At 44.2% G+C, this 11,659-nt stretch overlaps 1 protein-coding gene across 2 annotated transcripts; it reads right to left on the minus strand.

The window, feature by feature from the left end:
* Window positions 1-4,275: 4,275 nt before the first annotated feature.
* Window positions 4,276-11,373, minus strand: kcnh6b (potassium voltage-gated channel, subfamily H (eag-related), member 6b). Of its 2 annotated transcripts, none has more exons than XM_035146495.2 (12): window positions 11,132-11,373; window positions 10,323-10,451; window positions 8,842-9,267; window positions 7,842-8,235; window positions 7,463-7,662; window positions 7,115-7,367; window positions 6,827-7,020; window positions 6,629-6,737; window positions 6,215-6,481; window positions 5,938-6,118; window positions 5,545-5,737; window positions 4,276-4,954 (listed from the first exon to the last, which is right to left on the minus strand). In XM_035146495.2, exons 2-12 carry the CDS (start codon window positions 10,443-10,445, stop codon window positions 4,700-4,702), a joined length of 2,595 nt encoding a protein of 864 aa, XP_035002386.2. In that variant the 5' UTR covers window positions 10,446-10,451; window positions 11,132-11,373; the 3' UTR covers window positions 4,276-4,699. The 2 variants fall into 2 exon arrangements, with proteins under 2 accessions (XP_035002386.2, XP_047194366.1); XM_047338410.1 differs by having other exon boundaries at window positions 10,323-10,454.
* Between the last annotated feature and the right edge of the window lie 286 nt (window positions 11,374-11,659).

The following is an 11,659-nucleotide window of genomic DNA, read 5'->3' on the forward strand; positions in this document are numbered from 1 at the left end:
CAATTGTGTACATGAGCACTGGGGGAAGGTACGAGACGAGAGTCAAGACCAGGCTGTTGATCAGGGTCTGAAGAGCTCGTTGCTTCTGCGGGTGGATGTTATTCTTGCCTTGTCCGGACTTGATTAAAGTGCGAAGGATGAAATAATCACACACGCCAATCATTACAATGGCTACTATAAATGGGGCTGTGATAACAATGTTTACGAATAAATTGGGGTGAGTCATTGCTACAAGCCCAAAGGCAATCGTCAAAGTCCAGACGACGGCGGCCATCACTACCCGGGGCGTCAGACTTTTCCTGGTACGATAGGTGATTGGATGAACCACAGCCAGGTAACAGTCCAGACACACGCACACCATCATCAGGGGTCTCCCACAGGTGTTCAGGGCATAAAAACCGTTCCAGACATAATCAAACCATAAAAGCCGCCATGTTAAGTGATTTATCATCCCAGGTGGGATGAAGGCCAAGAAGACAGTATCCATGACGGCTAGGTTCAGGATGAAAAACTCATGTGGTGTGAGGGGACTTCCTTTCCTGCGAGTCTGAAACATCTCCCAGAGGATCACAACGCATGCAGGAAAACCGGCAGCAGAGCACAGCAATGTGCAAACGACCCATATGTACTTGCCCGTCTCATAACCCGAACATTCGGTGAAATCATAGAGGGTTGAGCCAGAGGTGTTGGACGGATGCGTGGAGCCAAAATGTGTCCGAAGCATCACGACTGGGCGGAGCAGGAGATTTCAAGACCTGAGGAACACAGGTGTAGTGTTTTAGAGCAGGAAAATACATTCGTGACAAAGAAGAATCTACAACAAACAGGAACCCCGTCAAAACACTGATCCACGTTGGTGAACACTCTACCTTTCGATGAGGTTGTTGTGCTGCCGATTCCTGCGACTTGTTGCCTCGATGAAAGTGGGAAACGTCTTTGGAAGCTGCTGCACACGTTTGTGTTGATGCATCAGTCAAATGTGTCGGTAGCTGTTTTGCAAAAGCACTTATGAAAACGAGCAGACCCACAGGTTACAGGGGATTCACAGGGGTAATGATGGGTTTAATGGTTGTTATCCAAACCAGTGTTTTCTGTGTTGACTCTGCACCATCAGCTGATCTCCTCTGAGGTGGCGGCAGATCAGCGGCGTCAGTGAAGCACAAAGAAAAGGTTTTTAAATACTTAATTAAACAAAGCAGTGAAGTTCACAACAGGTCCAGATGGTGGATGATGCTGTCCACTCTGAGTCTGTGGCTTCTGTCAGTTGACTTGTGGATTGATGATGGCGTTGCTGTTTTTAATGTGTCTCAAGTAGTCACATTATTTTCTGCATGTCAACTTTGTTTTATACAATATTTAGGTCAAGGCTTTTAAAATAAGCCCCACCTCCCCCCTGCACGGTACATTATTATATTTTCATTTTTCCATGTATTTGTTTGATCTGTGCTAAATAAATCTAATCAAAAACTTGACAGATATTTTAAGTTTGAAGTGAAAACCAATAATATTTATGTTTGTTTTTAAGACATTTCACTAAAAGCCACAACTGCCTTTTGATTTATCATCTGGGACCATGAATGTCAGTACTAAATATCATTACATACAAAAATCATGGTGTTCTCGGAGGTGATGTAAATGTTGATGTAAATTTGCAAACTGTTGTTGTTGCAGCTGGAAAAAACAAATGTGTGTTGAAACTTCCTAGACATTACAGGAAAATTGACACATATTATACTATATATATATATATTATGTAATATGTTAAACGATTTCTGCTACTGAGAGAAGGTTGTTTTTTTAAACTCTTCTTTATGGGCAGACAATAACAAACAATCTACAGGCAATATATCAATATAGTGATCCTTTGTTATGTTGCTATAGATAATTATTATATTGTGATAATTACTGGTATTGTGTTTTTGCCCAGCCCTACCCATGATGCTTTGAGGCTACAGCCAGGCAGGTACCAGATGTGTCCACATGCGTTCAATGTATGTTGGTACATGCACATGTATTGTGTAACTGCCGATATTCATGTTGTGTTTTGTCGTTCTCTCCAGTTTGTTTTCAGTCCAGAAGTCGAGGGGCTGTTGCAGGAGGAGAGCAGAGACATTATCTATATTATTATACATTATTATAAGTTTGATTTCTGCAGCCGCTGACATTGGCCACAAGGGGACGTACTTCTTCTGCCACACGTGTGAACTCGTCTCTACCTTGTGCCAGTAAACACACGCTTGTCGTCATCAAAGCTGGAAAGTACAAATGAGCCGGAACTAGAGAGAAGAAGCTTTGATGTCTGCTACAGAATCTCTTGATGCTTTTGAAGTTAATCTCATTCCCCCGAGATACGTTTGACCAAAGCAACTAAACAACACAGTCACACACACAATACTGTGTGAAATTCAATTAGCTTGCAGTCAGTGCATTGCTCCTGTGGTACAATACTAGTAACTGTGTTTCTGTGTTTCCTCTCATCTTGTCTGGATGTTTTTCTGTCCTGCTGGATGAAATAAACCTGGTGTAAAACGGTTACCAAGCAGAATCAGGCCAGTAGCATGTGGTGTTTAGTAACATGATTTTCTTCCTGTCCAAACAAGATAAATCGATTCAAATCAAACCTCTTCCCCTCATCTCCGTGTAGCGGATGACCACCAGGCTCTAATCTGGGACATCCAGCAGATGCCGGGGGCCATCGAGGACCCTATGCTGGCCTATACGGCCGAGGGAGAGATCAATAATGTACAGTGGGCAAAAGCGTTCTCAGCCATGTTCACAGGACAAAGGACAAAGCAACAGGATTGTGTCGGTGCCAAGTTGATGCAGATGATGTGTGTAAAGTTTTTTACAATAGCTGCTTTCAGACACGAACTCCGGAAAATGAGCATTTGTGTTGTCCCATGCGAACCCCTCTGGTAGATTTCAGGAAGATATCTGGAAAATATCCGGACTTCATTGCTTGTGTGAAAGCAGCTGATCCCACTGCTTGACCTTGTTACACAACGATCGCACTGCATCAGAAAACTGGAACGAGCACCGAGACACAAAACAAAGTGTCACAAGGTTCAATTCCCTTCCGTCTCTCAGCAGGTCGTCTTATCAACAGACAGACAGTTACACGTTGCTACGTTGTGAAACTTCTTTTGTTGTTTGGCCTCAATATTCATTCATGTTCATTCGTTTTGTGATTTATATAAATGTGTTTTATTCCACTGAAAACCACTACATAACAGTTTAATGGTATTAAAAGACCCTAATCTGTCATTTCTGCAACATTAACTTTATTAACCTAACCTAATTATAAACAGAAACAAACAGCCCCCCCCTCCCCATCACAGTTTTTTTATATGTAGACAATATGAACTCAGTGACTCATTAACACACTTGTACAATTTTATATCGCACAAATGTACAGTTAGAAATGATAGATTGAAAAAGTGTAGAACGCTGAAGTTGCAGAGAAAAGAGTCGGTAACTGCGTGGAAACTGACATTAGATCACGAGCGCTGTCAATCAATGTCAGTGCTGTTGTGACAGTGGAATGAGAATCTGGTGGGAAACACGAGTGGAGCCCGGGTCGATAAATCTGTTAGCCGATAAAAATCTTTCACTGACGTGTCGGTTCAGGGCTTCATGTTGATATGAACACTTTTATTTCAGAAGAAAAGATGCTCATTTACATTTATTTGGTTGTATTTGTGTTTTCTTTTTATTTATAGTTATTTATTATAAAGTTTATGGTGAAAATATCAGGCCTCAATGACATTTCTTTATCATAACTAATGACGTTATGAATCCTTCCAATTTTTCATCAATATATCGGTATTGGAAAGTTTTTTTTTCTACTTTTTTACACTTCGTCTGTGTTCATGATGCATCAATGATTTCCTTCATAGTTTAATTTTCACCCATTGGATCCAGATGGAAACAGTTGCAGTGGTTGAATGAATGTTGCCGCTATCTAACCAGAAGTTGTCGTACAGAAATGTCAGAGATATGTTTGCGGTAATTTAGAAAGAAAAAAAATCCTATTCCATAGTTTGTGCATCTGAGAAATTTGTTTTTGAAAACTGTCAAGTGTCCCAATGCTTCTTGGTTTATTCTCCACATTCAATGGATCCTCATCTAAATGGTTTCATGTGAAAATCAGCCCATGAATTGTGAGCAGATTTTCTTAAATGAGTATTTAGACATTGTTGGAAATTTAACAAACCAGGTATGATGTATTAGCTCTGATTTAGTTTTTTTTCTAAATCTAGAGAGAACCAGATGAGCTTTTTCAAGGTGGAAACTTTTCCTTTATTCGTAAATAACAATATTGCTGATGGATTTGTGGACTCAGTGTCTATCAGGCTCTAATCTGTGATAGAGGCTCGGACCTGATCAGCAACAGGAAGAAAATACAGAGAATTGAACCACAACAGAAGTGGTTTCACAAAACGGAACCACGATGATCTGACTCATGCACAAACTGTAAATCAGCAGATGTCTTGTGGGAAGTGTGATAACTGTAGTACTCATCACTGACTGAGTGTTATCCTGTGTGAGTCAGAATTCCTTGCAGGCCTCCACTATCTGACGTCGGGACACTACTTCCTGTCCTGTATTGATAGCAGATTATTGGACTCTTCCTCACATCTGTAAGCAGCTGTGTTTTACTACTTTCTCTCGGTCACACTGTCTCTTTTACTGCAGGCATTCAGAGGACGGGCAGCACCGGGTCAGACAGATGTTTCTGGATCTCAGACAGTCCTGAGCTGATGTCCAGGTTCCCCGGCAGCGACGGGCAGCGGAGGCTCCCACACAGCCGGGGGTTCTCCACGAGGGAGGATTTGTCTGACGGCTGCGCAGTTAACCCCGGACGGGTCTCAGTTTCGGGGGTGACGGTCATGAACATGGTGTCGTCCGAGGCCACGGTCACGGGGATACCGCTGGACAGAGACTCCTGGGACCTCTGGGTGAATGTAAGGTCAGTCGAGTTGTGGAGAGAAGACATGAGAATGTTTAACTTTTAGGTAAAAGGGATCTAGTGGCAGAAACTGAATATAAAATAATCCTAGTGATGTTTTCACTACTGAGTTTCATCTAAATTGTACAAAGTGTTGTTTTCTTTACCTTAGAATGGACCCTTTATATTTAAATACTCTATATTTACATCAGGAGCGAGTCCTCGCTACGGAGGCGGCCATGTTTTTTTACAGTAGCCCAGACTGGACAAACTAGACTTCTTTTGAGTTTTTATGACAACTGAAGTCTACCACAGGTTCTCTTTCTCTTTAGAAGGGGAGGGTGGGGTGAGGGGTATTTAGCTGCAACATGCAACTCCACCACTAGATGTCACTAAATCCTACACACTGTACCTTTAAGTAAAAGCCCAAGAATAAAATGTTGTAGTGAAGAGTGACTGGGAGTTTTACAGTATTAGTACAGTTCATGAATCTTTATGCAATTTGGCGCAGATCCAAATAAAAATCTGAATGGAGTGAATTTAAATGTGGTTTCACATGGAGACATTCTAGTTGTAGATGTGGCGTTAGTCTTTACCTGTGTGTCCATCTGTATGGGAGAGATGGGATACATGCTGTGCACCACTGGTGTCCCAGTCCCATACAGGCTGGGTGAGTTGGAGGGGAGGGTACTGGATGTTACAGTGCTGTAAGCTGGAGGTACGGGAGCCATCTGCCTCTGGAGAAGCTGGAGGATGACGTTGATGTCGGTCGTCATGCGAGTCTCCAGTCTGGAGAAGACGATGGCAAAAGAATCTTTACACCCAGAAGCTTCAGAGAAAATACTCTTTTAATGAATCTTAGAGTTTCAAATATCAGGCTATATTGCATTTAGAATATACAGTACTAGGTGACATTGTCAGACAATATGTAATAAGATGATATAAAGGGGTTCAAATCAACAGAGTCTAACATTAAGGAGAAAATTCACCTGTTGAGCTGTGAATGTAAAAGTTCCAGTCGAGACTCCAGCTCACTGGGTCGTTCTTCTGTGAAAGGCGGTGGATGGTATGAGTTCCGGACAGAAGACGATCGCCACGTGCGGCCAGAAAACTGTTGTGACTGTCGGTCAGGCCAGTAACGATACATCGCCGGCACATTCAAAGATGAAGCTGAGGAAAATAACATAGCAGCCGGTTGCAGTAAGTGTTTACAACGTTCACATCTTGTGTCTCTTTCCAGGACAATCCAGAACGTTGTCCACCCACCTTGGGGTCCTCTGTCCACTGCTTCCTTCCCCACTGATGTGCCACTCGGGGGCCGCAGCTGCACCACAGAGGGGGAGTAGTCCCGCGCGGCATCTTCTGGAGGATAAAGCTCTACTTTGGCACCGTGAGCAAGAGACGTCTCCAGGTCCTCGCTGGACTGGGAGCACGGGGATCCACAGCTGCAGCGGTCGTCCCAGTGGCCCTGGGAGGGGGAGTGACGATGACGGAAGGACTGAAGGGGGTAAGAATCCTCATGATCGATTCCATCTGTTCACAGAAAATATTTTCAAGAACTCAAGTTACAGTATTTGTCTACACAGATCATCAGTATTACTTCTTTGCAGTACAACCTATGCAGCAATTTATCAGAGGATCGATATAAAAACACTCAACTCGTGTCACTGCATATCTCACCTGGTCTGATTCTGCAGTCCAGGGAGTGGAGCTTGTGTCTTGGCTTGTGGTGATATCCACAGTCGTCTCCAGAGTCATCAGTTGTTATTATTGGTGCCACTTGATCAGCCTGATGAACACAGGGGGGAAAAAGACATTCTCACGATTCTGTGAAATACAAAATACCAAGATCTTAATCGTTTTCTTAACAAAACGTACGTCTCTCAGGTCAAAGGTCATCTCCAGGTTCCTCCAGAACTTGTCTGCAAAGCCGGGGTAGATATCCAGCACCTCCAGCAGGTCTTCCCTCTGGATGCGGTGCAGGTCACAGTAGGTGATGGTGTGCACGTCGGAGTTGGACTTCCCCGGATCGTCATACAGGTGGATAGCCTCGCCAAAGATGTCATTCCTTTCTGCAAGAGCATGAACACTTTTTATTCGAGTAGCTGCTGTCTTTAAAGTTTGATTTAGGAGATTTTCAGGGGCTACTTTGTAATTAGATGTTACCTAATATGGCAACCACCACATCATCCCTAATGATCTTGATCGAACCACGCGAGATGAAGAAGACCGAGTCCAGGATGTCTCCGTAGTGGATCAGGGTATCGCCTGGAGGAGCGTGGACTGTCTTGAACCTCTTGGCCAAGGCGCGCAGACAGGCTTGACTGCCTCCGCGGAAAGCCTTACAGTTCTGCAGCAGGGATCTGTTCAGGTGCAAACAGATGTCGGCCTGCAGAGACTCTGGAAACCCCTTCAACACCTGAATATACGAAAAAAACAATCGAATAATCAGCGATTAGAAGCAAAACCTGAACCCTGAACAACCACATGCAAGCTTTCTCTGTTTTTACTTACAGCGTTCATGTCGATGCCGTTTGTGTAGGCCCAGGCGTGCTGGAAGTACTCCTCCAGCCGCTGACGCAGGCAACCGGGGATTTGGTGGAATCGGATGAACTCTTTGACTCGCAGCATCTGGGTGTGGTAGCGGGTTGTACCTGAATACAGCCGCTGGATGATGGCAGACACGTTCCCAAATATGCTGGCATACATTAGAGCTGAGGCAGAAGAGGACACACACAATCGAACAATAAGACCCAGGATATTTCAGTAACTAATGTTTATGAGTGTCTGTAATTTGGTGCATAAGTAAAAATCCTGTTTTGTAGTTTTATAAAGTGAACCATCCCCAGGCCAGTAATTTTGACAGTGTCCCTAATAGTGTTGTTCAACTCACATCCGATCACCATGACGCAGATGGAGAAGATCTTCTCCGAGTTGGTGTTTGGAGAAACGTTGCCGAACCCGACGCTCGTCAAGCTGCTCAGTGTGAAGTACAGAGCGGTGACGTATTTGTCTTTGACCGACGGACCAGAGCTGGAGTCGCTGTCGTTGTACGTCTTGCCCAGTTGTTCAGCCAGGTTGTCCAGCCAGCCGGTCTCCGTGTACGGCCTCTCCACAAAGCCGATGGCGTACCAAATGCAGGCCAACCAGTGGGCGATGAGTACAAAGGTGCACATGAGTAGGAAGAGGACAGCAGCTCCGTATTCCGAGTATCGGTCCAGTTTTCTTGCCACGCGGACCAATCGTAGCAGCCGAGCAGTTTTCAGCAGGCTTGTTAAGGTGGCCATCTTTGGTGTCCGATAAAACAGGGAAGGAGATGTTAGGCAAGGAAATGACCATTCAATGAAGAGTAGCTTTAAAAAACTTAACTTCCGCCAAGGGGGCTACGTTTTTACCTCTGACCATTTGTTTGTTGGTTGGTTTGTTTGTAAGCAAGATTACGGAAGAACTGCGAGATGGACCTCCACAGAGTTTATTGGTGGAAGGATGCGGTTTGGGTCAGGGAAGAATCCATTAACATTTGGTACTAATCCCGATCAGGGGGCGGATCCAGGATTATTTATTTTTTTAACCATGGATCTTGAAAAAAATCAGGTACATTTAGAAATCTGATATCTACGAAATTGGTAAAGCTTGATTGAAATTAAGGGGATTTTTGGGCATTGGCGAATTCAGTAGTTACCTCTGCCCCCTGATTTGAAACTGCACCAAAATGTAATGAGTTCTTCCCTGACCCATTCTGCCTCCTTCAAGCAAGTCTCATTAGAATCGGTTCAGTTGTCTTTGTGTAATCTTGGTCACAACCAAACGGACAGAGTTGAAAACATTTAAGCATCACTGCCAAAATAATTGTATGAATCAATTCAAACAATGAGAACAATCAAAGTTCTTACCTCCTCAGAGCCAGATCTGAATATGAGGAGGTCAAAGGGGATCGCTGCAAACAGATCAATGGGGAACCAGCCTTTAATATAGTGCTTGGCGATCCGGGTCGGCTGTGTCACCACCTCGTCGTTCTTGTCCACGTACGTCGTGCGAAGGTTGATGACTATATCCACAATAAACAGCACATCCACCATGAGGTCAGCCACATTCAGAGGGTTACACGTGTAGCCACAGATCCTTTGACGTAAATCCCCGTGCACGTCCAAGAGGAAGGTGGCCGAGTAAGGAGTGAAGACGGCCGTGTAGAGGACCAGCAGGAGGATGATCCAGTCCCAAAACGCCTTGAAGGGGCTGTAGTGAAGCAAGATCAACCATGTTGTCTCTGGCACCTGGAGTTTGTATTCAGGAAGTACATCCGACTCCAGAGAAAGTACCTGAGCATAAAGAATGCAGCAGTACGCAAATGATTCTCACTTATAAACACAGAATTTCAGTCTTTCAGGGGGAAATTTTATGTGAAACTATTAGTTGCAATTTGAGAAAACAAGATATTCTGAAGAAAAAGACACTAAACCAAATACATTCTCCAAAGGGTTCTGATCCTACCCAACAGACCTTTCTAGAAGACGCACTGTTTTGATGGAGCTGGTGGAGGCTGCGCGCTCTACGACCTTGTAAGTCCAACAAATCCTTGACCATTGTGTAATTGGTGAATCTCTGACTTGACTAAAGTTTGCATCCACTTAGTATCTATAGCATTAAATTTCAAGTTTGCAAAAAAATTTAAACTACAGCAAAGGTAAAGGAGCAGAGTGCTGTAATCAACCCGGCCTGAGCTGACTGAGGGCAGGATGCTGGTGGCCTGGAGCTGTAATGATAAACCGGGCGTCACAGACACACGACTGAGTTCATGTGCTGCCAAAGTCCTCATGTTCTCTCTCGCCCAGTTTCAAAGTGATGCTTGCTGCCCTGATGAATGTCGCTGATATAACACGCAGCTTCATAAACAGGTAGCTGTGAAAGACCGTCAGATAAACAGACACGCAGACAGGGATCAACACGTGACCCCGTGCACCAAGGTCGCGGGTCATTGCAAACACTTCCTTTGTGTTTGTTTCATATCAGCGTCCTGCGGGTGCAGTGATGCAGAATGCTGAGCCTCGGGGCTGCAGCAGCAGCAGCAGGTCTCACATTGAACTGTGGCTAAATGTAAATTTGCTTTTCACACCCATGAGAAAAACATTCAGCCACTAAACAACCTACTGATTTTTCCACCAGCAGGTTAATTACAGCAGTTTTCCATTATTGCCAACTTCCTGGAAGGCTCTTTAAATCAAAAGTGAGTAAGTGTGATATCTTAAATGAACCTGACAATCCTCTAAAGCATCACAGGCCGTTAATGTCACAGACTCTCACTGGAAATTTGGTCAAGAATGAGTAAACAGTAAACTGTTGCATGAGCCCTGTGCGAGGTTCCTGGCCCCCGTACCTGCGTGACCTTCTCTGTGACCTTGGAGGGGCTGAGCAGCTCCGCCCTGGGGGTTGGAGGCGAGCAGCATTCGGGGCCCCTGCTGCCGGGTCCCCCACTCTTCATTAGGTCTGACTCAGACATGGAGCTCTGCTGGATTACAGGTTATCCCATTATTTATTTATACTTAGGCCACAGAGATGTAAAACAACCTCTTTGGTACTTTGATTCCTTTAATTTTCAACGAAGACATTTGCTCACTACAACTCGTACTCCCATTGTGTTTGTGACGTACTTTTCTTGCTGTACTGGACTTTATTCCTTTCATTAACTTACATGTAACTTCTAATGTAAGCCTCCATATATTGGGCGCCTGCTAGTTCACCTCCATATACGGAAGTTTAGTTGAGATAAACTTTATATAAATTAAAACCATGTCTGTCTGCTGCATGTCTTCCCAACTCTCCCCAATTCAGACTTATGCTCTCAATCAATAAATCTATAAATAAAACCTGCGCTCCCTCATAAAATCAAAAAAAAAATTGCCTTATCATTTTTCATTCTGAATTTTCCCTGGATGCAAAAAAGGGAACTATACTCAGGGACGTTAAATATTCACTGCACCCTTTGATCAATTCCTCTCTACTCTGATTTCGCAGAATGCCCATCTAGCTCTGCCCCTCCCAAAAACACTCTGTCCTCAAACACAGGATAGTCTCAATACTTCACTCACAAGGTGTAACTGCACAGAAGAGGCAGCAGCAGAAAGATGAGCTCTCACCAGTCTGTCAACTCTCAGGTTTTTAAGTCCAGTCATAAACACAACTCACCTGATTTGACACCAGAATATCAGATCCTCCTCGACCTTGACCAGCGCGCAGCCATCACTCAAACTTCCATCCTCCTGAACACTTTAGTTTGGACGAGTATGTTCAAAAAAACCTTCACTCTCCTCTTTCTTGCTTCATATTTACCCAAAACAAATGCACGTCTGTTTTCTCTGTTGGACGCAGACGTCGATGCTGAACCCTCCGCTCTGACACGGGGCAGAGGACTGGCCTGCAGCTCACATGTTGCGGCGCGACATTCGCCAACACTGGGAAACAATCGATGCCATACTATAGCTGAGAGGAACTGACAGAAAAATCTATGACGGGCATTGATAAACAGAGCAAATGGGCTGAGAGCTGGTGCACAGGACTTCCCCATTAACATCAAATTACCATTTCAACATTCTCGTGGGCAGTTGGCTTCGGTACTGGACATTTAAAATATAGTTCAGGCTGTGACGTACATGTGCAAAAATCATAAAATCAGCTGAATGTATAGTATCCGCTCAATATGCTGCATGCACACTG

This window comes from Hippoglossus stenolepis, chromosome 21 (genome assembly GCF_022539355.2).
Source record: "Hippoglossus stenolepis isolate QCI-W04-F060 chromosome 21, HSTE1.2, whole genome shotgun sequence".
Lineage (NCBI taxonomy): Eukaryota > Metazoa > Chordata > Actinopteri > Pleuronectiformes > Pleuronectidae > Hippoglossus > Hippoglossus stenolepis.

Coding starts and splice junctions, on each gene's coding strand:
- kcnh6b (XM_035146495.2), bottom strand. CDS start 10,445: ATGTCTGAGTCAGACCTAATGAAGAGTGGGGGACCCGGCAGCAGGGGC. Junction 6,119..6,214: donor AGTGGACAGAGGACCCCAAG/GTGGGTGGACAA, acceptor TATTTTCCTCAG/CTTCATCTTTGAATGTGCCG. Junction 5,738..5,937: donor TTACATTCACAGCTCAACAG/GTGAATTTTCTC, acceptor CGTCTTCTCCAG/ACTGGAGACTCGCATGACGA.